General features: G+C 41.6%; 1 protein-coding gene and 1 pseudogene across 1 annotated transcript; both read left to right on the top strand.

The window, feature by feature from the left end:
* Positions 1 to 1,224: 1,224 nt before the first annotated feature.
* On the top strand, positions 1,225 to 22,712 carry LOC114823667 (transcriptional activator DEMETER-like; annotated as a pseudogene).
* Positions 22,713 to 26,117: 3,405 nt separating this feature from the next.
* Positions 26,118 to 27,205, top strand: LOC139191713 (uncharacterized). The gene is made up of 2 exons (XM_070812714.1): positions 26,118 to 26,765; positions 27,152 to 27,205. Exons 1-2 carry the CDS (start codon positions 26,118 to 26,120, stop codon positions 27,203 to 27,205), a joined length of 702 nt encoding a protein of 233 aa, XP_070668815.1.
* Positions 27,206 to 27,424: the final 219 nt, after the last annotated feature.

Consider the following 27,424-nt stretch of genomic DNA (forward strand, 5'->3'; position numbering starts at 1 on the left):
TGCTGGAAATGGGTGCACTGATAAGTTTCCAGGTTGCAGACAATAAAGAAGGGGAAAAACCTGCTGAAGGAGACGAGGATGTGTCGAGATCCTGCCTGAAGCTAAATTGTGATTTTTAGCTTGCAGCAGCTGCACATGCATTGGCAGTGACTGAATCGGAACAGGACCAACGAGGTTTATTCAGTGTGTGTATGCTGGTACGTAAGGCCAATGGACTTTGGTGATGGGTGCAAGGATTTTTTGCACAGTATATTCGCCAAGGTGGAGATTGTTGTGATTGGCTCATATTTTGAGCTGTTAACAATTAAGTGACTTTGTGTGTTATGCTTTCGAAATAGTGGCCAAATATGTCCATATCTCATTTTGGCTAATAGTGGAAGACAATGATGATGTTTCATGGGATTCCTTTGTTTTGGCATTTTTTATTCATTTCCCATTTGCATGCCGAAAGTGGTTTTGGGTTTTGAGAAAAGGGAGCATGATGGATCATCATTGTGTCTATGTAAAAAATGAGAGGTTGACTCACTTTTCTGTCCATTTAATTGCAAAGAGCCGAAGTGGAGAAATGTAGAGAGAGAGCATCCGAAGGAGAACACAAAGGAGAGAAAATATAGAGTAAGGGTGAGAAACTCTTGGGGAGAGTGAGTCTCTTAGTAAAATTCTGTGAGGGTACAAGGGATTGGGGTTTGGGTTATGTCGATTTAACTCAAGTGTAACTTGTACTGTTATTCTCATAGTGAAGAGCAATATCTCTCCGGGGACTTAGGCAGGATTTTTGCCGAACCTCGTAAATTTCTCAGTATCTTTATTTCTTGTATTTTAAATTGTTCAACTGTGGGTTTATAAGTTGGTGAGATAACAGGCCAAAGCACAACAACAGGTACACTCACTCCATCACTTCTGGGAATGGTTTTGTACATCTGCATATCTCATCCAAATCAAATTCATGCCAAGGTTCCACAAAAGTTCTTAGCTTTTCCACCCATTCAACAAGTGAAACATGTAACCAGCAAGCCTCATCACTTCCCAGAAAATCCCTTCAGATAGCAAACAAGCAGGTATCTCATGATAATACGTCAGCAAAGAAGCAGTCTGAAGGAATTACTCTATCGAAAGTTTCATCAGGTACAGATAAAGTCTGTCAAGAGAAGGATTCAGCGTATGATCACAAGCAACCTTCTGCAAAAGCAATTGGTACTTTCCACCTTAAGAAACATCTCAATAATGTATCATCACAATAACTGCTTTCAACTCACTCAAATGATGACATACTCTTGATTTTGCAGGGTATCCAATAAGAACAAGATGTACTATACCAATAGATGGCATCATACATCAATTTAATGGTCTGAACCTCAATGGAAGCTGCAGCAAAATTCTAGAGCAGGAGAAAGCTGCACTTGTTCCTTACAAAGGAGATGGTGTAATTGTCCCCTTTCAAGGTATTATAAAGAAACATAAGCCGCGACCAAGAGTAGAGCTTGACCCAGAAACATATAGGATATGGAATCTGTTGATGGGCAATGAGGGAAGCAAAGGTAATGAAGGAACTGATAAAAATGAGAAGTATTGGGAAGAGGAAAGAAATGTTTTCCAAGGACGAGTTGACTCATTCATTGCGCGCATGCACCTTGTTCAAGGTAAAATACACTTTATAGCAATCTGCAGCACAACATGCATTTCCAGTTCAGGCACAAAAATGCAAATTATTCAACTTGAAGTAATACAAAAGACATAAACTCAACCATGAAAACTCAGACTTGACGATATCTAAAACATGTAAAAGCAGGACAGTACTATTTTTCTTTGTGAAAGACTGCATATTAGTAGCTTTCTCAATTAGACAACAGGGGTAAGAATTACTTTTTGCTTCTCATGTATACGGTATACCAGAAAAACATAAATTCATTATAATTTTCTCCAATTAGTGGATACGTAGTTATTAGATATCATGCACATCAACCATTGATAAAAAATTATAATGAACACGAGACAGACGTTTTTCAAAATGGAAAGGATCAGTTGTTGACTCGGTGATCGGAGTTTTCCTTACCCAGAATGTCTCAGACCATCTATCAAGGTATGTTAAGAATTTTGGCATGAAGAATCAACCAGATAGCTCAAAATGAATGTCTTACAGTGAACAAATTTTATTTTGTTCTTTGTCTTTTGTAGCTCTGCCTTCATGTCATTGGCAGCACGGTTTCCGCTTCAGTCAAGCAATCACCAAGCTCCACACAAGGTTCGGATAAACATCTTGGTTAACAAACCAGAAGTTTGCATGACAAGTCCAGATGATGCCACCAAATGGCATAAAGATATATCAAGTCAACCAATCTACCGCCAGACTTCTATGACACTCCATGAATTGGCAGAAAATCAGAGGGACATTGAGAACTCATGGACAGAAAGGAACTTAGATGAGGAACATGGTCAATGTTTTGAGGAAGAATTTGTATCGTCTCAAGATTCTATTGAATCCTCAGTCACTCAAGGAGCTGTAGGAATCAGATCATACCCAATGTCCAACTCAGAAACAGAAGATCCTATGACTGGATGCCGACCCAACAAGGTTCCTATTTCCATTTCAACCTATCAACAGATGGAGACGACGACCATGTTTCAGGACTTTTACCGTCAAGTAAATGGAATCTCACTATTAGATGATGGATCCAAGAATGGGCACATGGAGTATTCACAGATAAAGCCACCATCAGACAAAATCAATCATCTCACTGGCACGTCTTTCACAAATCCAATCAATCTTGACAATGAAAATATGCAAGTACCAGTTGTTCCTTCCAGCAACAATCAATTGCACATGTACCCAGATTCTGGAGAACCAAGGCCATGGAGATTTGGAACTTTCAATGAGGAGAGCATATCCTCTTGGCCTTCGACTGCTTCCAGATTCGATATTGAGCAAGACAAGTGCAAGAACTTGAGAAATGAAGAACTGTTAGGAAGTGTTGTTAATTCCTCTATGCAACAGAGTAGTCTGTGGAGTTCTCAAGAAATGCCACCAGTGGACCCGTATGCATTGTTCGGACAGCACTCAACAGACCTGAAAAATAGGTCTGAAACAAGGCCAAGCACTGGACATAATCGTTCCAACTATAGTCATCAGCGTGAGAGGAACCTAACCTTCTCATTAGAAAACACGTCAGCCAGAGAGCCTGGAAAACATACTGAACCACTTATGGGAAATAAGAGTGGTAGCATGCAGCATGTCAATAATTTCAGTGAGCTCAGAAAAAAATCTATCAATGTCGTTGATGGTATGCATGTACACATGGAAAATCAACCAGTTGATTCAAATTTACAGGAGCAACAATCTTCTCATGGTCAGTCACATAAGGAGACAAGTACAAATACTTCAAAAAGAAGAAAAGGAAAGGCTTACAGCGAGAAAAAGAATGCAGTTGACTGGGACATTTTGAGAAACCAGGTCTTGGCCAAGGGTAGGGAAAAGGAAAGAAACAAAGACACAATGGACTCACTGGATTATGAAGCACTAAAAAATGCTAATGTCAGAGAAATTTCTGAGGCAATCAAGGAGCGAGGGATGAACATCATGCTAGCAGAACAGATCCAGGTACTCTACTATTAGTGTTCCGTCCAAGACTTCTTGCTTGTTAATTGCATCGTTAGTTTTCTCCATAATAACATCAATGAATACGTTAAGACTATCATTCATGATAACATTAGTTGCACAATATTTGTAGGAATTTCTAAACCGACTGGTTAAAGAACATGGAAGCATCGATCTGGAATGGTTAAGAGATGTTCCCCCTGATAAAGCAAAGTAAGTCATTGCACAATTCATTAACTTGTAGAATGTTACAGCTACCCCCTTTATGCCATTAGGGAGGCTATTATTCATCAGGTTTTGTATACAGTTATCACTAATGATTTTCTTGCAGGGATTATCTATTAAGCATATGCTCCTATCAACTTTACACGGGACACACAAAAGAAGTACTTTGATCCTATTAGACGGGGGAGGGTGAAGAAGCTAGGACAGAAGGGTAGAGTTCAAGAGAACAAAATGCGTTTAGGAACGTGGAATATAGGAACCTTAACAGGAAAATCTATGGAAGTAGTGGAAGTTATGGTGAGGAGAAGGATAAATATTATGTGCCTACAAGAAACTAAGTGGGTTGGTAGTAAGGCAAAGGATCTAGAAAACTCAGGGTTTAAACTTTGGTATTCGGGCACAAATAGAACGAGAAACGGTGTTGGCATCATCGTGGACAAGACCTTGACACAAGATGTTGTAGATGTCAACAGGGTAGGAGATAGAATCATAGCAATCAAGATTGTAATAGGACAAGAACTTATCAATGTGATTAGTGCGTACGCACCTCAAGTAGGGTTGGATACGAGTTCGAAGGAGAAATTTTGGGAAGACCTTGGAGACTTGGTGCAAGGAATTGCTCAGACGGAGAAGTTATTTATAGAAGGAGATTTAAATGGACACGTGGGCAGGGAGACAGACAACTATGGAGGTTTTCATGGTGGCCATGGTTTTGGGGAGAGAAACGAGGATAGGGAAGCTATCTTGGATTTTGCAATGGCATATGATCTCTTCTTAGCCAACACCTTCTTTAAGAAGAGAGAAGAACATGTGATCACCTACAAGAGTGGGTCGTCAAAAACACAAATAGATTTTCTTCTAATGAGGAAAGGGGATCGTATAACTTGTAAGGATTGCAAAGTTATACCAGGAGAGAGCGTGGCTAATCAACATCGCTTGTTGGTGATGGATGTACATATCAAAAGAGTGAGACAAAAGAACAAGACTTGGAAGTGCCCAAGGACTAGATGGTGGAATCTAAAAGAAGAAAAACAAGCCATTTTCAAAGAGAATGTAATCACCCAATGTGTGTGGGATAGAGAGGGGGAAGCTAGCCAAATGTGGGATTCCATGGCTAGTTGTATCCGAAAAGTAGCAAAAGAGGTATTAGGAGAGTCCAAGGGCTTTGCCCCACACCAAAAGGAATCTTGGTGGTGGAATAAGGAGGTACAAACAAAGGTGAAGGCTAAGAAGGAATGTTGTAAAGCCTTATACAAGGAGAGGACCGATGAAAATGGTGAAAGGTATAGAAAAGCGAAGCAAGAGGCGAAGAAAGTTGTCAGAGAAGCTAAGTTAGCGGCTTACGACGATATGTATAAACGACTAGATACCAAAGAAGGAGAGTTGGATATCTATAAACTAGCTAGAGCAAGGGAAAAGAAGACAAGGGACCTAAACCAAGTGAGGTGCATCAAGGATGAGGATGGAAAGGTTCTTGCTACAGAGAACGCAGTTAAAGACAGATGGAGAGGTTATTTTCATAATCTTTTCAATGAAGGACATGAAAGGAGTGCTTCTTTAGGGGAGTAGAGTAACTCAGAAGAGTGTAGAAACTACTCTTTTTATCGTCGAATCCGGAAGGAAGAAGTGGTTGTAGCTTTGAAGAAGATGAAGCATAGAAAAGCAATAGGCCCAGACGATATACCAATCGAAGTGTGGAAAGTTTTGGGAGAGACAGGTATAACATGGCTCACTGACCTTTTCAATAGGATTTTGAAAACGAAGAAGATGCCAAATGAGTGGCGAACGAGTACTTTGGTGCCTATCTACAAGAATAAGGGCGACGTACAAAATTGCATGAACTATAGGGGTATTAAGTTAATGAGTCATACAATGAAGCTCTGGGAGAGAGTCATTGAGCATAGATTGAGGCAAGAGACACGGGTTTCGGACAACCAATTCGGGTTCATGCCAGGGCGCTCAACCATGGAGGCAATCTATCTCTTACGAAGATTGATGGAAAAATATAGAGATGGGAAAAAGGATTTACACATGGTCTTTATAGATTTGGAAAAAGCGTATGATAGGGTCCCAAGAGACATTATTTGGAGGATTTTAGAGAAGAAAGGAGTACGAGTAGCATATATCCAAGCTATAAAGGATATGTATGAAGGAGCAAAGACTTCCGTAAGAACTCATGAAGGACAAACCGAAAGCTTTCCCATAACTGTAGGATTACATCAAGGCTCATCCTTAAGTCCTTACATTTTTGCGTTGGTAATGGATGAGTTAACAGGACATATTCAAGATGATATTCCTTGGTGTATGCTTTTCGCAGACGATATAGTGTTGATAGATGAAACTCAGGAGGGGGTAAATGCAAAGCTTAACTTTTGGAGAGAAGTGTTGGAATCTAAAGGTCTTCGCCTAAGCCGATCAAAGACAGAATATATGGAGTGCAAGTTCAGTGCAAATGGAGGCCAAAACGAGTTAGGGGTGAGGATTGGAGATCAAGAAATACCAAAGAGCGACCGTTTTCATTACCTAGGATCTATCTTGCAAAAGAACGGAGAATTAGATGGAGATCTCAACCATAGAATACAAGCTGGATGGATGAAGTGGAAGAGTGCATCTGGCGTGTTGTGTGACCGCCGTATGCCACTGAAGCTCAAGGGAAAATTTTATAGGACGACAATAAGGCCGGCGATGCTGTATGGCACAGAATGTTGGGCGGTGAAGCATCAACACGTACACAAAATGGGTGTAGCGGAGATGAGGATGCTTCGTTGGATGTGTGGGCACATGAGAAAGGATAAGATTAGGAATGAGGATATCCGGGGTAAAGTAGGAGTAGCCGAAATTGAAGGAAAGATGAGAGAAAATCGGTTACGGTGGTTTGGACATGTGCAAAAAAGGTCTACTGACGCTCCGATTAGAAGATGCGACTATGGGACAGAGGTTCAGGGCCGAAAGGGTAGAGGAAGACCTAGGAAAACTTTGGAAGAGACTCTAAGAAAAGACTTAGAGTACTTGGATCTAACGAAGGACATGACACAGGACCGAGCACAATGGCGTTCTAAGATTCATATAGCCGATCCCACTCAGTGACTTGGATTTTCCAAGTCTCCAACCGAGAAGTTTTCCTCACTCGGAAAATTAAGGGAACACTACCCCAACCTACATGCTCCACTCAGAAAGCTTCAACATACAAGCTTCAACAAAAGAAAATTCAAAGAACTTAGCGAAGAAGGCTTTGGTGTATTTAACACAATACGTTGAAATGAAGGAAAACTTATTTATTGATATCCCCGATAAGCTACAAATATGTACATATACATGAGTCAAAATAAACAAAACAAGATGGAGCCTTCACAAAGGTTGCTTAGGAGAAGTCTCAGCAGTTGGTAGAGCCCTAGAAAGAGAAGGCATCGGAGGGGGATCATTCGGAGCCTCAGTACTGGACAGAACCCTAGAAGGATGAGGCATCAGAGGTTGATCATTTGGAGCTTCATTACGCGGTACAGCCCCAGAAGACGAAGGCAATAAATGCCTCTGGAACAAACCCACAAATCTCTGATGATCAAGTAAAACCTGACCATCAGATTCCTTCATCTGGTCAAGCTTCCTCTTCATGTTTGTAGCATAGTCATGTGCGAGTCGGTGCAACTGTTTATTCTCATGCTTGAGCCCTCTAATCTCCTGTTTGAGACTCATCACTTCGGCCGCCAATGATTCAACTTGGCGGGTTCGAGCAAATAGGCGTTGGGCCATATTAGACACAGAACCTGCACACTGAACACTGAGAGCCAGCGAATCCTTAACAGCTAACTCATCAGACCGTTTGGAAAGTAGTCTGTTATCTTTGGGAGTGAGAAGGTTCCTGGCCACCGCCGCAGCGGTCATATCATTCTTCATCACGGAATCCCCAACGGTAAGAGGACCAGTAGGGGAAACAAAGGATGGGCGCCATATGTTGTCTGGAGAAGGCGGGGCTGCCTCTTCAACAAGGTTCAAGTCAAAACGACGGTCGGAGGGGCCAGACATTTTCAAAGGTGTTGAAGAAAGAAGAGGTCGGACAAATCAAGATCTTAGAAGTACAAGAATAGAGCTTCTACTGGTGGAGATTCAAGTGTGCTTTGGAACTTAATGCCAGCCCCTATAAAAAGCTGCACTCGACGGAGCTTCAGACATCGAAGAGGCGCCTGCTCAGAAATCGAAGAGGTGTTTGCTTTCTCAAAAGCTGGGCTGCTTAGAGACCACGAGGGTTGATCTCATAAATCGAAGAGGTGTTTGCTTTCTCAAAAGTTGGGCTGCTCAAAGACCACGAAAGCCGATCTCAGAAATCGAAGAGGCGCTCGCTTTCTCAAAAGCTGGGTTCCTCAGAGACCACGAGGGCCGATCTCAGAAATCGAAGAGGCACCTACTTTTCCAGCCTTGTCAGCACCTGTCACACGCACACTCAGCTTTGCGGAAATTATGGGTATTCTGTCGAAGATTTATGGGGAAGTAGAAAACACATGAATCTTAATGTCCAATCACCCACTTCCCACACGCAACAATAGCTCATGGGTACCACAGATAACTTTGCCAAAGTTCTCTACCAAAGTTGAGCACGTGAAGCTTGCAGCTCCCACTACATCGCTCTGACCAAGAAGGGTAAAAGAATAGCAAAGAAACAACACTAACAAAGTTTAGACCCATAAATTTTGAAGGTCTAGCTACCATATTATTACCCACAAGGGTAAAGGAACAGTATCACTGCTGGATAATTGGAAAGTCCCTGTGTGTCAACCTCTGTGCCTCGTGGCAAGGTAGACTAGCAAACATGCCCAACCTTTACTCACATCCGAGAAAACACTCCCAATAAGATTGCTTGCTCCAAAATCGAAGAGGCACCGTCCTCCGAATCTCGAGAGCCAGACTCCCAACATGACTACTTTCTCAAAAATCGAAAAGAGGGTAAAGGAACAGTACCATTGCTGGATAATTGGAAAGTCCCTGTGTGTCAACCTCTGTGCTTCGTGGCAAGGTAGACTAGCAAACATGCCCAACATTTACTCACATTCGAGAAAACACTCCCACCAAGATTGCTTGCTCCAAAATCGAAGAGGCACCGCCCTCCGAATCTCGAGAGCCAGACTCCCAACATGATTACTTTCTCAAAAATCGAAAAGACACTGCTCCCCGAATCTCGAGAGCCAGACCCCCAGCATGATTGCTTTCTCAAAAATCGAAGAGGCATCGTTCTCCGAATCAATCGAAGAGGCGCTCGCTTTCTCAAAAGCTGGGCTGCTCAGAGACCACGAAGGCCGATCTCAGAAATCGAAGAGGCATCTACTTTTCTAGCCTTGTCAGCACTTGTCACACGCACACTCAGCTTTGCGGAAATTATGGGCATTTTGTCGAAGACTTCTGGTGAAGTAGAAAGCACATGAATCTTACTGTTCAATCACCCACTTCCCACACGCAACAATAGCTCATGGGTACCACATATAACTTTGCCAAAGTCTCTGCCAAAGTTGAGCACGTGAAGCTTGCAGCTCCCACTACATCGCTCTGACCAAGAAAGGTAAAAGAATAACAAAGAAACAGCACTAACAAAGTTTAGACACATAAATTTTGAAGGTCTAGCCACCATATTATTACCCACAAGGGTAAAGGAACAGTACCACTGCTGGATAATTGGAAAGTCCTTGTGTGTCAACCTCCGTGCTTCGTGGCAAGGTAGACTAGCAAACATGCCCAACCTTTACTCACATCCGAGAAAACACTCCCAACAAGATTGCTTACTCCAAAATCGAAGAGGCACCGCCCTCCGAATCTCGAGAGCTAGACTCCCAACATGATTACTTTCTAAAAAATCGAAGAGACACTGCTCCCCGAATCTCGAGAGCTAGACCCCCAGCATGATTGCTTTCTCAAAAATCGAAGAAGCATCGTTCTCCGAATCTCGAGAGCTAGATACCACATACCACTTTTTCAAAGTGCTCTGACAGAGTTAAAACATGTGAAGCTGGCAGCTCCCACTACCGTGCTATGACCAAGCAGGGTAAAGGAATATCATTACTACTTGTTGTTAGGGAGACTCCTATATATGTCGACCTCCATCCCCAACGGACAGGCAGACCTGCAAAAATGCTCAACCCTTCCTCATATCGGAGAGGGCACTCCCAACGAAACCTTTCGAAATATTCGGCTTTCTTTCCCCCCGATAATACCTCTGCAAACAAGCTATACTAGAGCAAGAATATCTCATATCATGCTTTTTCCCTGTCTTTTCCTTTGGCCTTGTTCTTACCTGCAAGACAAGGAGAAAGAGAGCAATCAGTCAGCACTTGAAATCAAGCTCCCAGCCAGGAACTGACTGCCTGGAACCCCTTACCTGATTACTTACCTGGCATTGCTCTCGAGTACTCATCTTCAACATCTTATGTTTCCAGGGAAGATACCGCATCTGCTTGAGGAACAGATAGGGCAAGTGCGAAGGATACAAGGAAGCATGTGGAGACAAGCGTAACAGCACACGTGCCGATACATCCATTACTCTGTCAAAAGCAAAAGTATCCCATATCAGCAGGGTCGAACGTACTCTAGATTTGATGGACTTGTTTTGACCCTCAAATTTTTCAGTCGGCCTTATACTCTGGAGGAAACCAGAAAACCCTCCAGCCCAGTTCAAGAATAAGCCTGTGGAAAGTTACTTCTTCAAAAGCAAAAGTATCCCATATCATCTCTTCTCATTTTTCTTCTCTTTATCCTTCATGCTGCTGTAAGATGGGGAGAAGGTGAACAATCAGCCGGAGCTCTGATTGCTTACCTTGTTTGTCACCTCTTTCAGCAGATCCCCTAGCTCGGCGACTTGGGGGACTCCTACTACATGGTTTGTATCGCGCTGGACCAAGCCTGAAACTACAAGTAAGCTTCAAGTGAAATTGATACATTACCTTGTGCATCTCCACCAGTTAAAGATACCACCCCTGGATGGAGGAAGAGTACTTCCAAAGAAGCTGCCACATCTACCTATGAGACAGATAAGGCAAGTCAAGATGATACCACACTCCGATACTTAGAAGTTTCGTGATTACGAGATCATTCTCCCACAATATTTCCTAATGTCATTTGTACTAAATCATTCACTGGTACTCACTAAAGGAGAGCTTGAACCTATGTACTTGTGTAAACCCTTCACAATTAATGAGAACTCTTCTATTCCGTGGACGTAGCCAATCTGGGTGAACCACGTACATCTTGTGTTTGTTTTCCTATCTCTATCCATTTATATACTTATCCACACTAATGACCGGAGCAATCTAGCGAAGATCACAAAAGCGACCATTTTCGCTACCTAGGATCTATCTTGCAAGAGAACGGAGAATTAGATAGAGATCTCAACCATAGAATACGAGCTGGATGGATGAAGTGTAAGAGTGCATCCGGCGTGTTGTGTGACCGTCGTAGGCCACTGAAGCTCAAGGGAAAATTTTATAGGACGGCAATAAGGCTAGCGATGTTGTATGGCACAGAATGTTGGGCGGTGAAACATCAACACGTACACAAAATGGGTGTAGCGGAGATGAGGATGCTTCGTGGGATGTGTGGGCACACGAGAAAGGATAAGATTGAGAATGAGGATATTCGAGGTAAAGTAGGAGTAGCCGAAATTGAAGGAAAGATGAGAGAAAATCGGTTCCGGTGATTTGGACATGTGCAAAGAAGGCCGACTGACGCTCCGGTTCGAAGATGTGACTACGGGACAGAGGTTCAGGGCCGAAGGGGTAGAGGAAGACCTAGGAAAACTTTGGAAGAGACTCTAAGAAAAGGCTTAGAGTACTTGGATCTAACGGAGGACATGACACAAAACCGAGTGCAATGGCGTTCTAGGATTCATATAGCCGACCCCACTTAGTGGAAAAAGGCTTTGTTGTTGTTGTTGTTGTTGTTGTTGTTGATTATCTATTAAGCATACGAGGCTTGGGCTTGAAAAGTGTGGAGTGTGTCCGGCTTTTAACACTTCACCACCTTGCTTTCCCGGTAACAATTATGCGACTGCTAAATACTAATTTTGTTACAAGAGCATGATGAAAATCAATGAAATTATATCTGTTATTTGCTCCATATTCAGTTACTCCTCCTAGAAATGTAAGAAATGATAGTTTGGTATATGAATGCTTACTTTTCAAGTACTGGAAGATGCTAACCATATTCCTCTCTAGGTACCCAATGCTGGAATCAATTCAAAAGTATCTATGGCCAAGATTATGCAAACTTGATCAACGAAAACTGTATGCTCATAGCTCCATAGAGTCTTCATATAAATTTGAGAGCACTACTTTCATGTGCAAGAGTTCATGTAATTGTGTTTTTATTTGTCAACTTATGCTTTTACTGATTAGTTGACTATTGAACCACAGTTATGAGCTGCACTACCAGATGATTACATTTGGAAAGGTATGCATGCTGTTTCATTATTTAGAATTATTATCTATACAACAACAACAACAACAAAGCTTTTTCCCACTAAGTGGGATGATTAAACAAAAATAAATTACGCACCTCATATTTTGATCGTTATGCAGTTTTTCTGCACAAAGAGTAAACCAAATTGCAATGCATGTCCAATGAGAGGAGAATGCAGACACTTTGCAAGTGCTTTTGCAAGGTTTGAACAATAATCTCTGATAATTTACATATATGTTGCTGCCACTGTGCAGGAAAAAAATACATTGAAGCAAGTCAATAGAATCTCCAGATATCTCGAGACACAGGATTCAGGGTCAATTACATAATAATTAGAATTTTAGAAGGAACTAAGAATAGTAGATAGTTTCATGGAGAATCTATAACTCTACGTTTCACTAATCACGTGGAACAATTAAGATATTGTATTAATCAAATTGATACCAACCATGTTTGGTGCAGTGCAAGGCTTGCCCTGCCAGGTCCAGAAGAGAAGAGCATTGTGAGTTCAAGTGTTCCAATTGCAACCGAAATAAACCCTACATAGCTGTCACTCCCATGTCACTGCCTCCACCCGAAATCAACTCACTCCAGATAGCAGGTGTTGAGATTAACAAATGTGAACCAATCATTGAAGAACCAGCATCCCCAGAACAAGAGTTCACTGAGCTAACACTAAGTGACATAGAGGACTTGTTCTACGAGGATCCAGACGAGATTCCTACCATCAAACTCAACATGGAACAGTTCACATCGACATTACAAAACTATATGCAAGATAAGATGGAGCTTCAAGAAGATGACATGTCCAAGGCTTTAGTTGCCTTGACTTCGGAAGCTGCTTCTATCCCTACACCCAAGCTAAAGAATGTCAGTCGACTACGAACAGAGCACCAAGTGTAAGTACATTTCATCCCATAGTCACAATCCCACATATTCATAGCAGAACACTGAACACAAACTGAAATATAGTAGGGCCAAAGTCCACAGCATGTTCAATCGAGGAAAACAAACTTAGGTGTGTAAATTTTGAACACGCCACTGTCAGAATTCTTGCACAGAATTTTAATAACTCCCTGCCTGGAGCCATATGTTCTGAGTTTTAGCACACGTACCTATACAAGCATGTGTATACAGACATAACTGTAAGTCCTCTGACACACTTATACATTCTGTGCTGGTATAATGCAGGTATGAACTACCAGATTCACATCCACTTTGAAAAGGGGTAAGTTAAATTTATATGGGTAATGCTAGGGAGACTAAATTTGGAGACAAAATTTGCAAATTAAATGATGTGCCACCAATAGGAATGAGCACATTTATCAATGCTTAAGTAATAAACCAATCAATTTTCATGTCCATGTCCTTTAGTTTCCAAAATTTTGTTTACAAATTTAGTCTCCCTAGCATTACCCAGTTTATATATATTATATCTACAATACATGAAGCATTCTTATTCTCAATTAATCACTATTCGACTTTACAGATGGACAGACGGGAACCAGATGATCCAAGCCCTTACCTTCTTGCTATATGGACACCAGGTAAGCACCAGACATAAAAGAACTGAGATACATTGTTGAGAATCTTGAGATTATTCAAATTTAATGCAATTGATTCACTAAACCAAGTTAGAACTTGGAATACAGATGCATCGATGGCCTAGCGCTAGCTAAATTTGAAATCGGATGTATGAAGTTGTAGTGTACATCTTACTAAGCGATACATTTATTTTATTTATACCAGGTGAGACTGCAAATTCGATTCAACCACCAGAAAGCAGGTGTGGCTCCCAAGACCAACACGAATTGTGCAATGAGAAGACATGTTTGTCATGTAATAGTATAAGAGAAGAAAATTCACAAACAGTCAGAGGGACAATTTTGGTGAGAAAAAATTGATTGTTGTAATATGTCAAATACAATAAACTACATGCACTTCTTACCGAAATTTATTCAACTTGTTGCAGATACCTTGTAGAACAGCAATGAGAGGGAGCTTTCCACTCAACGGGACATATTTTCAAGTTAATGAGGTAAGTCTTATTCAAACTAATCTCCTTGAAGTTTGTCTACAGAACACAGTCTGGACAAAATTAATAGCGGTCCAGAATCCTGTACTCCACTTCTGTAAGCCAGAATGTTAGAGCCATTAACTTCCAGATTTATAAACAAAGTTCTATAATGAACGATGCAGATGTTCGCAGATCATGAGTCTAGTCACAACCCAATAGATGTTCCAAGGGGGTGGATATGGAATTTGCCAAGACGGACAGTATACTTTGGAACTTCTGTATCGACAATATTCAGAGGTAAGTGATATTAAGACACCAGCATTGCGACATTCACATCCCAGTTAGAGATGTATACTTACAACAACAACAACAACAAAGCCTTTTCCCACTAAGTGGGGTCGGCTATATGAATCCTAGAACGCCATTGCGCTCGGTTTTGTGTCATGTCCTCCGTTAGAACCAAGTACTCTAAGTCTTTTCTTAGAGTCTCTTCCAAAGTTTTCCTAGGTCTTCCTCTACCCCTTTGGCCCTGAACCTCTGTCCCGTAGTCACATCTTCGAACCGGAGCGTCAGTAGGCCTTCTTTGCACATGTCCAAATCACCGGAACCGATTTTCTCTCATCTTTCCTTCAATTTCGGCCACTCCTACTTTACCTCGAATATCCTCATTTCCAATCTTATCATTTCTTGTGTGCCCACACATCCCACGAAGCATCCTCGTCTCCGCCACACCCATTTTGTGTACGTGTTGATGCTTCACCGCCCAACATTCTGTGCCATACAACATCGCTGGCCTTATTGCCGTCCTATAAAATTTTCCCTTGAGCTTCAGTGGCCTACGACGGTTACACAACCCGCCGGATGCACTCTTACACTTCATCTATCCAACTTCTATTCTATGGTTGAGATCTCTCTAATTCTCCGTTCTCTTGCACGATATATCCTAGGTAGCGAAAACGATCGCTTTTTGTGATCTTCGCTAGATTGCTCCGATCATTAGTGTGGATAAGTATATAAATGGATATAGATAGGAAAGCAAACACAAGATGTACGTGGTTCACCCAGATTGGCTACGTCCACGGAATAGAGGAGTTCTCATTAATTGTGTAGGGTTTACACAAGTACATAGGTTCAAGCTTTCCTTTAGTGAGTACAGGTGAATGATTTAGTACAAATGACATTAGGAAATATTGTGGGAGAATGATCTCGTAATCACGAAACTTCTAAGTATCGGAATGTGGTATCGTCTTGACTTGTCTTATCTGTCTCACAGGTAGATGTGGCATCTTCTCTGGAAGTACTCTTCCTCCATCCAGGGGTGGTATCTTTAACTGGTGGAGATGCACAAGGTAATGTATCAATTTCACTTGAAGCTTACTTGTAGTTTCAGGCTTGGTCAAGCGCGATACAAACCATGTAGTAGGAGTCCCTCAAGTTGCCGAGCTAGGGGATTTGCTGAAAGAGGTGACAGACAAGGTAAGCAATCAGAGCTCCGGCTGATTGTTCACATTCTCCCTATCTTGCAGGCAGCATGAAGGATAAAGAGAAGAAAAATGAGAAGAGATGATATGGGATACTTTTGCTTTTGAAGAAGTAACTTTCCACAGGCTTATTCTTGAACTGAGCTGGAGGGTTTTCTGGTTTCCTCCAGAGTATAAGGCCGACTGAAGAATTTGAGGGTCAAAACAAGTCCATCAAATCTAAAGTACGTTCGACCCTACTGATATGGGATACTTTTGCTTTGACAGAGTAATGGATGTATCGGCACGTGTGCTGTTACGCTTGTCTCCACATGCTTCCTTGTATCCTTCTCACTTGCCCTATCTGTTCCTCAGGCAGATGCGGTATCTTCCCTGGAAGCATAAGATGTTAAAGATGAGTACTCGAGAGCAATGCCAGGTAAGTAAGTTCCAGGCAGTCAGTTCCTGGCTGGAAGCTTGATTCCAAGTGCTGACTGATTGCTCTCTTTCTCCTTGTCTTGCAGGTAAGAACAAGGCCAAAGGAAAAGACAGGGAAAAAGCATGATATGGGATACTCTTGCTTTTAACCCTGATGATATGAGATATTCTTGCTCTAGTATAACTTGTTTGCAGAGGTATTATCGGGGGGAAAGAAAGCTGAATATTTCGAAAGGCTTCGTTGAGAGTGCCCTCTCATATATGAGGAAGGGTTGAGCATTTTTGCAGGTCTGTCTGTCCGTTGGGGATGGAGGTTGACATATATAGGAGTCTCCTTAACAACAAGTAGTAATGCTATTCCTTTACCCTGTCAGAGCACTTTGAAAAAGTGGTCTATGGTATGTGGAAAGCTGATGTTGCGTGTGAAGATTACAGACAGCTTTATCCAAGGAGATCCGGCTCTTGTAGTTGGGAAAGTGTTGCCTCTTCGGTTTTCGAACAAGCAATCCTATCAGGGATCTGGCTCTCGAGATTCGGAGAACGATGTCTCTTCGATTTTTGAGAAAGCAATCCTGCTGGGGGTCTGGCTCTCGAGATTCGGAGAGCGGTGTCTCTTCGATTTTTGAGAAGGTAATCATGTTGGGAGTCTGGCTCTCGAGATTCGGAGGGCGGTGCCTCTTCGATTTTGGAGCAAGCAATCTTGTTGGGAGTGTTTTCTCGAATGTGAGTAAAGGTTGGGCATGTTTGCTAGTCTACCTTGCCACGAAGCACAGAGGTTGACACACAGGGACTTTCCAATTATCCAGTAATGGTACTGTTCCTTTACCCTCTCTTCGATTTTTGAGAAAGTAGTCATGTTGGGAGTCTGGCTCTCGAGATTCGGAGGACGGTGCCTCTTCGATTTTGGAGCAAGCAATCTTGTTGGGAGTGTTTTCTCGAATATGAGTAAAGGTTGGGCATGTTTGCTAGTCTACCTTGCCACGAAGCACAGAGGTTGACACACAGGGACTTTCCAATTATCCAGCAGTGATACTGTTCCTTTACCCTTGTGGGTAATAATATGGGGTAGCTAGACCTTCAAAATTTATGTGTCTAAACTTTGTTAGTGCTGTTTCTTTGCTATTCTTTTACCCGTCTTGGTCAGAGCGATGTAGTGGAAGCTGCAAGCTTCACGTGCTCAACTTTGGCAGAGAACTTTGGCAAAGTTATCTGTGATACACATGAGCTACTATTGCGTGTGGGAAGTGGGTGATTGAACAGTAAGACTCATGTGCTTTCTACTTCACCAGAAGTCTTCGACAGAATGCCCATAATTTCCGCAAAGCTGAGTGTGCGTGTGACAGGTGCTGCCAAGGCTGGAAAAGTAGGTGCCTCTTCGATTTCTGAGATCGGCCCTCGTGGTCTCTGAGCAGCCCAACTTTTGAGAAAGCAAGCGCCTCTTCGATTTCTGAGATCGGCCTTCGTGGTCTTTGAGCAGCCCAACTTTTGAGAAAGCAGACGCCTCTTCGATTTCTGAGATCGACCCTCGTGGTCTCTGAGCAGCCCAGCTTTTGAGAAAGCAAACGCCTCTTCGATTTCTGAGCAGGCGCCTCTTCGATTTCTGAAGCTCCGTCGAGTGCAGATTTTTATAGGGGCTGGCATTAAGTTCCAAAGCACACTTGAATCTCCACCAGTAGAAGCTCCATTCTTACACTTCTAAGATCTTGATTTGTTCGACCTCTTCTCTCTTCAACACCTTTGAAAATGTCTGGCCCCTCCGACCGTCGTTTTGACTTGAACCTTGTTGAAGAGGCAGCCCCGCCTTCTCCAGACAACATATGGCGCCCATCTTTCGTCTCCCCTACTGGTCCTCTTACCGTTGGGGATTCCGTTATGAAGAATGATATGACCGCTGCGGTGGTGGCCAGGAACCTTCTCACTCCCAAAGATAACAGACTACTTTCCAAACGATCTGATGAGTTAGCTGTTAAGGATTCTCTGGCTCTCAGTGCTCAGTGTGCAGGTTCTGTGTCTAATATGGCCCAACGCCTATTTGCTCGAACCCGCCAAGTTGAATCATTGGCGGCTGAAGTGATGAGTCTCAAACAGGAGATTAGAGAGCTCAAGCATGAGAATAAACAGTTGCACCGTCTCGCACATGACTATGCTACAAACATGAAGAGGAAGCTGGACCAGATGAAGGAATCTGATGGTCAGGTTTTACTTGATCATCAGAGATTTGTGGGTTTGTTCCAAAGGCATTTATTGCCTTCGTCTTCTGGGGCTGTACCGCGTAATGAAGCTCCAAATGATCAACCTCTGATGCCTCCTCCTTCTAGGGTTCTGTCCAGTACTGAGGCTCCGAATGATCCCCCTCCGGTGCCTTCTCTTTCTGGGGCTCTACCGACTGCTGCGACTTCTCCTAAGCAACCTTTGTGAAGGCTCTCTCTTGTTTGTTTATTTTGACTCATGTATATGTACATATTTGTAGCTTATCGGGGATATCAATAAATAAGCTTTCCTTCATTTCAACGTATTGTGTTAAATACACCAAAGCCTTCTTCTCTAAGTTCTTTGAATTTTCTTTTGTTGGAGCTTTGTGAGTGGAGCATGTAGGTTGAGGTAGTGTTCCCTTAATTTCCTGAGTGAGGAAAACTTCTCGGTTGGAGACTTGGAAAATCCAAGTCACTGAGTGGGATCGGCTACATGAATCTTAGAACGCCATTGCGCTCGGTCCTGTGTCATGTCCTTCGTTAGATCCAAGTACTCTAAGTCTTTTCTTAGAGTCTCTTCCAAAGTTTTCTTAGGTCTTCCTCTACCCCTTCGGCCCTGAACCTCTGTCCCATAGTCGCATCTTCTAATCGGAGCGTCAGTAGGCCTTCTTTGCACATGTCCAAACCACCGTAACCGATTTTCTCTCATCTTTCCTTCAATTTCGGCTACTCCTACTTTACCCCGGATATCCTCATTCCTAATCTTATCCTTTCTCGTGTGCCCACACATCCAACGAAGCATCCTCATCTCCGCTACACCCATTTTGTGTACGTGTTGATGCTTCACCGCCCAACATTCTGTGCCATACAGCATCGCCGGCCTTATTGCCGTCCTATAAAATTTTCCCTTGAGCTTCAGTGGCATACGGCGGTCACACAACACGCCGGATGCACTCTTCCACTTCATCCATCCAGCTTGTATTCTATGGTTGAGATCTCCATCTAATTCTCCGTTCTTTTGCAAGATAGATCCTAGGTAACGAAAACGATCGCTCTTTGGTATTTCTTGATCACCGATCCTCACCCCTAACTCGTTTTGGCCTCCATTTGCACTGAACTTGCACTCCATATATTCTGTCTTTGATCGGCTTAGTCGAAGACCTTTAGATTCCAACACTTCTTTCCAAAGGTTAAGCTTTGCATTTACCCCTTCCCGAGTTTCATCTATCAACACTATATCGTCTGCGAAAAGCATACACCAAGGAATATCATCTTGAATATGTCTTGTTAACTCATCCATTACCAACGCAAAAAGGTAAGGACTTAAGGATGAGCCTTGATGTAATCCTACAGTTATGGGAAAGCTTTCAGTTTGTCCTTCATGAGTTCTTACGGCAGTCTTTGCTCCTTCATACATATCCTTTATAGCTTGGATATATGCTACTCGTACTCCTTTCTTCTCTAAAATCCTCCAAAGAATGTCTCTTGGGACCCTATCGTACGCTTTCTCCAAATCTATAAAGACCATGTGTAAATCCTTTTTCCCATCTCTATATCTTTCCATCAATCTTCGTAAGAGATAGATTGCCTCCATGGTTGAGCGCCCTGGCATGAACCCGAATTGGTTGTCCGAAACCCGTGTCTCTTGCCTCAATCTATGCTCAATGACTCTCTCCCAAAGCTTCATTGTATGACTCATTAGCTTAATACCCCTATAGTTCATGCAATTTTGTACGTCGCCCTTATTCTTGTAGATAGGCACTAAAGTGCTTGTTCGCCACTCATTTGGCATCTTCTTCGTTTTCAAAATCCTATTGAAAAGGTCAGTGAGCCATGTTATACCTGTCTCTCCCAAAACTTTCCACACTTCGATTGGTATCTCGTCTGGGCCTATTGCTTTTCTTTGCTTCATCTTCTTCAAAGCTACAACCACTTCTTCCTTCCGGATTCGACGATAAAAAGAGTAGTTTCTACACTCTTCTGAGTTACTCAACTCCCCTAAAGAAGCACTCATTTCGTGTCCTTCATTGAAAAGATTATGAAAATAACCTCTCCATCTGTCTTTAACCGCATTCTCTGTAGCAAGAACTTTTCCATCCTCATCCTTGATGCACCTCACTTGGTTTAGGTCCCTTGTCTTCTTTTCCCTTGCTCTAGCTAGTTTATAGATATCCAACTCTCCTTCTTTGGTATCTAGTCGTTTATACATATCGTCGTAAGCCGCTAACTTAGCTTCTCTCACAGCTTTCTTCGCCTCTTGCTTCGCTTTTTTATACCTTTCACCATTTTCATCAGTCCTATCCTTGTATAAGGCTTTACAACATTCCTTCTTAGCCTTCACCTTTGTTTGTACCTCCTCATTCCACCACCAAGATTCCTTTTGGTGTGGGGCAAAGCCCTTGGACTCTCCTAATACCTCTTTTGCTACTTTTCGGATACAACTAGCCATGGAATCCCACATTTGGCTAGCTTCCCCCTCTCTATCCCACACACACTGGGTGATTACTTTCTCTTTGAAAATGGCTTGTTTTTCTTCTTTTAGATTCCACCATCTAGTCCTTGGGCACTTCCAAGTCTTGTTCTTTTGTCTCACTCTTTTGATATGTACATCCATCACCAACAAGCGATGTTGATTAGCCACGCTCTCTCCTGGTATAACTTTGCAATCCTTACAAGTTATACGATCCCCTTTCCTCATTAGAAGAAAATCTATTTGTGTTTTTGACGACCCACTCTTGTAGGTGATCACATGTTCTTCTCTCTTCTTAAAGAAGGTGTTGGCTAAGAAGAGATCAAATGCCATTGCAAAATCCAAGATAGCTTCCCCATCCTCGTTTCTCTCCCCAAAACCATGGCCACCATGAAAACCTCCATAGTTGCCTGTCTCCCTGCCCACGTGTCCATTTAAATCTCCTCCTATAAATAACTTCTCCGTCTGAGCAATTCCTTGCACCAAGTCTCCAAGATCTTCCCAAAATTTCTCCTTCGACCTCGTATCCAACCCTACTTGAGGTGCGTACGCACTAATCACATTGATAAGTTCTTGTCCTATTACAATCTTGATTGCCATGATTCTATCTCCTACCCTCTTGACATCTACAACATCTTGTACCAAGGTCTTGTCCACGATGATGCCAACACCGTTTCTCGTTCTATGTGTGCCCGAATACCAAAGTTTAAACCCTGAGTTTTCTAGATCCTTTGCCTTACTACCAACCCACTTAGTTTCTTGTAGGCACATAATATTTATCCTTCTCCTCACCATAACTTCCACTACTTCCATAGATTTTCCCGTTAAGGTTCCTATATTCCACGTTCCTAAACGCATTTTGCTCTCTTGAACTCTACCCTTCTGTCCTAGCTTCTTCACCCTCCCCCGTCTAATAGGATCAAAGTACTTCTTTTGTGTGTCCCGGGTAAAGTTGATAGGAGCATATGCTCCCAAACAACTTTGAGTGGAGTCGTTCGAAAAGAAGTTTCTATGGCCCCCTTGCTCATTTAACACTGCATCCGGGTGCCGATGAAGATACAGCGACCCTTGCTCACTTATCACTGTGCTCGGGCCGCACAGCGCGCCACTTACGGGTGACGCCCTAGCTTTAGCGCTATTTTGTTCTGGATTCATTTTCATAAGGATTCGACGTGATCATGGAGTGCCGGCTGTCGACTACCTGACGCCCTCCCCCTCCTCCTTTATCCGGGCTTGGGACCGGCCATGTAAGACATAGGCGGAGTTTAGAGATGTATACTTACAATGAAAATAATTATGTCTACCAGGTCTATCAACAGAGGGAATTCAATACTGCTTTTGGAGAGGTATGTGACACTAACTTCAGTTCATTTCAGTTTGTGGATAACTATACAGGAACATAGTACAGAAAAAAAAACATAACTTCTCAGGACTAGTTATATAACAAAGGTATAGTTACCAATGGTTTAAGAAAAAGAAAATGTAAATGATAACTTTGAACTAATTTGTACTTTTTTTTTTATGCAAAAGACAAATCATTGATAATGCAATTATATGTAAGCCAAAGGATAATCAAGATATTTGAGTGATGAACTTGTCCAGTGTGAGTGTCTTCAAAAGAAGGGGAAATAAGAGGGAAATAAATCTGAGTAAAGTTTGGTGTGACTGCTGAAAACATTCTATCAAAGAACTGGTGCATGTAATTTAGCAGTACAAAGTGACAAACAAGTTTACTTATTGACTGATTGACTTATATGAAGGATATGTGTGTGTGAGAGGATTTGAAAGAAAAACGAGAGCACCACGACCCTTAATGCCCAGATTGCATTTTCCTGCAAGTAAGTTGAACAGGACAAAAAATGAAGGGAAGAAACAGCACTGATCACGATGCAAAGGAGATTTTCATCAGACGTATACAAGACTACTGACTGTGAGAAGAACAATGACTAACAAATTCTACCGCATTCAATTATTCTTCCTCTAGATGAGCATTCATTATATGACAGGCAGGCAGCTGATAGTGAAGTATCATGCACAATATGTGAGATCTCATGATCAGTTGATTGTAGCCTGTAGGTACATTAGTATTTTTCAATAAATGCCCTAAAAGGAGCAATCCTTCCGAAAAATGTCACATTGTCACTATCCAAAAGAAGAAGATTTCTTAAGTAGTCAATAAACAAAAAGAAAAATTACATGTATGGATGCGTGAATACAGAATATACATTCGATGAAGTGATACACAGCGGAAAAGGCAAAAGACTGAGGTAAACAAATCATCCCAAGTACGGCCGGCCTATACTTAAACAAGAATGCCGTACCGTCCAGCGGAGCCTAGAAGAAGGTGACTTGCGCAGACAGCTGACTCCTTTTCAATAAAAAGGAATAGCCAAACCAACCTCTGGCTGGTCAATCTCAGAAATCTTATCGGCCAGCAAACCGGAGACGCAATGCACAATTCATAAACATATCCTAATCCCTAATTCCACATTGCATAAGAAAAATTCTAGACGGCATTTCTCAAATTATGTCCGGGGGAAAAGTCTATCTAAGGATCATTAGTTTGAAAACATTTAGAACAATTTCTACACAAACAAATATGATTCATTAAAGAATTTAATCAAATATTATACTGCTCAAGAAGGCTTCGATTCATTTAACAACCAACGTTTTGAATGAAGTTAGCAGCAACTATACTAATATTATGAAGACAGGCAACTACAACATTGTAAATGACATTTACCTGCAATTGTAGAATGATGGTGATGAAGAAATTTTTTCAAGCTTCTATTACTGCATTAGTTTAAAGCTGATACCACCCACAGTACTTCCGTTGAGCTAATATACCTCAAATAAAAATCTGCCTCTTAGACATTAATTTAATTTGGAAACTTTCATGAAAAGAACTTGGGCTAAGTTTATTTTAACAAAAAAAATCATGTTATAACTTTATTTAATGAAATAAACTTAAATTTTAGAGTAAATCTCAGTTTACCACCTTTAAGTTTCGTGGTTTTCAACATTTGGTACATGAAGTTTTTTTCGTCCCAGAGTCATACCTAAAGTGTTAATTTTGGAACAGTCTCATACATCCGTTAGTCTAGCTGTTAAGTCTCCCATTAACTGATAACATGGCGCTCACGTGAACAATGACTAGGCGCCACGTGTCATTAAGGGGTCCAAGTGGAAATAAAAAATTTAAAAAAAAGCCAAAATTTCAAATTTCAAATTTTAGAATGGCAACAGTTAAAAGTGAACCAAGTTTTACTCGAAGCGCACACCCCCAGAAATCTTGATCCCCCATCTCTGTCCGAAACCCTACCAACTCGCCGTCACTCCACCTCGTCGTTGGTCCAACTCGTTGTCGGTCGCATGTCGTTGTACGTTGCACACACCTTTGCACATCAAAGAAGGGGCACCATTTCTGGGCAAGGTTGTCGTGAAGCCATCGCTGGTGATGGGGTGGCAAAAAAGGAGGATTGAAGTAGTTGAAACACCAGTTTATTGTAAGTAACTTACCTTTTTCGAAGTGTAGATAATATGGGTTTAGGTTTTCCGATTTTTCAATTTTGAATTTTAAGGATTTGTGAGTTCCAATCCCATTTTTTTTCTTTGGTTTCTGGAATTGTGTTTTGTATTGGGTTTCCTACATTGTTAATTGTTTTCAATGTGCATGTGGTTTTGTCTTCATTCGTGGTCTCAATTGCAGCCTTTGAAAACCATGTATTCATGGTCCCCATGGTTTTGTTTTCACCATTTTGTCCTCATGATCCTACAAGTTAGTGTTTTGGGTTAACTTTTTGGGTTTTTAAACCTTTTCCCTTGACTTTGCAGGCATGCCTGAATTATTTACCCTTAAAATTAACCATGGTGGGAAGTGGTTTGAAAATGTATATACGGGAGGGTTTGAGGCTTGGTTTAATTACGTAGAAAAAGACTTCATGTCTTTTTTCGAGATTGATGAAATGGTTAAAGAGTTAGGATATGACGAGTTTATCTTGTATCACTATAGGATTCCTGGGATGTTTTATAGGGATGGATTAAGGCTTATTGAATGGACCAAGATGTGGGTAAAATTTGCAAGTATGTTCTAGGGACTAGGGAAATAGAAATGTACCTAGAACATCTAAGTTCGAAGCAAGTTGCCATGAAACAAAGCTTTTGATGAATCTAGATGAGAGTGGCATATTAAAAAAAGGTGTCACTATAGAAGATATTGAGGAATTGAGGGTGGCAATTTCGATTACAAAGGGAAGTGGATCAAAATTGAAGAAGGGTAGAGCAAAAGGAGGTGCTGATCACTTAGAAAAACGGCTATGTCTTTTGAATGACATAGCCTACAATGGTGATGAACATGAGGCTGAAGCAACTGGGGGAGGACAAGGAAGTGGAGATGAGGCTGAAGATGGTCCTTTCAATGCTGATAATGAATGTGATGAAGATGATGAAGGTGATGAAGGTGAAAAAGGTCACGAAGCTAATGAAGTTAATGAAGCTGATGAAGGAAAATGAAGTGCTAATGAAGGGGCTAAACTAGAAGCTAATGAAGGTAAAAAAATTTAAACATTTATTTTTGCAATTTTAATTTCAGTATTCAATTATTTTTGCAAAGTTTAGGTTTTTAACAAATATGCATTGTTTGTGGCAGTAAATGCAGAGGATGACACTACTGATAGTGAGTTTGTGGAGTGTGACTACAGTTTGGAAGATGATGATCGTCATGCAATAGATGATACAGTTGTATACACTGTGATTAGAGAAGCTGAAAAAGGTGAAGGGGTTGGGAACCAACATCCAGAATAAGTTATTAATGCAAGGGATGTAGAAGACGTTCCCCTTGATGATTAGAGAGAAAACTCAAATGGCCTGCACAATGTTGACAATTCAGGTTCAGAATGTGATGAGAAGGTCATCTACCCTGAGTTCAATGAAGAAGCCGACATGGATGATCCAAAGTTTCAAAAGGGATTGAAGTTTCGAGATTCTGCATAGTTGAAAGAGGCAGTGTGGTCTCACTCCTTTAAGTATGGTGCACCTTCTATTAAGCTAAAAATGAATGAGAAATGGAAGATTAGTGCAAAGTGTGAGAAAAATTGTCCATGGAGATTGTATGCTTCTAGGATGTAGAATGAAGATTCAACGCAAGTGAAAAACTTATGTTGGGAAACATGAATGTCCGTGGATTTGGAGGGAAAATCCTAACTGCAAAGTGGCATGGCTTGTGAAGAGGTATGTGGACAAGTTCATACTCAACCCAAGCATGCCCATCACTACATATATGGAGACAATGAATGAGGAAAGAATGGTTAAGATCCACCTCAAGACAACATACAGAGTGAAAGCACAGTGTTTGAAAATCTTTGAGGGGAGTAACGTGGATCAGTATACAAAGTTGTGGGAGTACTGTGATGAGCTGAGGAGGACAAACCCTAGTAGTACATTTAAGATGAAGGTGCTACCTTATGATGATGCTCATGTGATATTTCAGATGATTTATATTTGTTTGGGGGCTTGCAAAAATGGATTTAAGAATGGATGTAGGCAGCTTGTAGGGTTGGATGGTTGTCACTTGAAAGGAGTGTTCAATGCCCAGTTACTGTCTGCAATGGGAATGGATGCAAATAACCAAACTTGGGTTATTGCGTATGCCATAGTAGAGCTCGAGAACAAGGACAGTTGGGTTTGGTTTCTAGAACTGCTAGCTGCTAACTTGGGAATTAAAAACCATTGTGTTTGGACTTTCATTTCTGACAAACAAAAGGGTTTAATACCAGCTTTTGAGAAGGCGCTGCCTAATTGTAATCATCAGTTCTGTGTTAGGCACTTATACACCAATTATAAGGCAGATGAGTTTAAAGGGAGAGGATTAAAGGATGCCTTGTGGAATGTTGCTAAGTCAACAACCACTGCTGATTTTAGAGAGAGTATGGCTGAGGTGAATAGGCTAAATAATGAAGCTTATAAATGGTTGGTGAAGAGACTAGCCTTGCATTGGAGTAGGTCACACTTTGAGACACACACTTAATGTGACATTCTCTTAAACAACCTCTGTGAGAGCTTACTGAGGGCTAAGGACAAACCTATTATTACCATGCTGGAAACTATAAGAGTTTTATTGATGAAGAATATATGGTTGAGAAGAGATGCAATGAGGAAGGATAAATGAACTATTTGCCCAAAAATCCAAAAGAAGTTGCAGGAGTACAAGTTGAAAAGCTCATACATTATAGCTACATGGTCTGGAGGAGAAAATTTTGAAGTGGATGAAGGCAGAGGCAATATATTTGTGGTGGATTTGAATAGGTGTACTTGCTCATGCAGAAGATGGGATTTGACAGGCTTTCCTTGACACGTCCCGACCCCGATATTCCCTGAATACCCGGATAGGCACATGCTGGCTGACACCTGAGGGTGACGAAAGCCATTTATTGATTACAAGAGTAATGATTAGGAGAAAATAGTCATGAATAACTATTAGAATCTATAAGTAATAAACAAAGTTTAAGGAAGTATCTAGAGTGCACAGAACACAATCTAAAACAAGATCACAAAAAGGAAAGATCATTACAAGATTTCACACAAGTGAGTGATAGA

Source organism: Malus domestica, chromosome 02 (genome assembly GCF_042453785.1).
Source record: "Malus domestica chromosome 02, GDT2T_hap1".
NCBI lineage: Eukaryota > Viridiplantae > Streptophyta > Magnoliopsida > Rosales > Rosaceae > Malus > Malus domestica.

Coding starts and splice junctions, on each gene's coding strand:
- LOC139191713 (XM_070812714.1), top strand. CDS start 26,118: ATGAATGAGGAAAGAATGGTTAAGATCCACCTCAAGACAACATACAGA. Junction 26,766..27,151: donor TTAGAGAGAGTATGGCTGAG/GTGAATAGGCTA, acceptor TTGCTCATGCAG/AAGATGGGATTTGACAGGCT.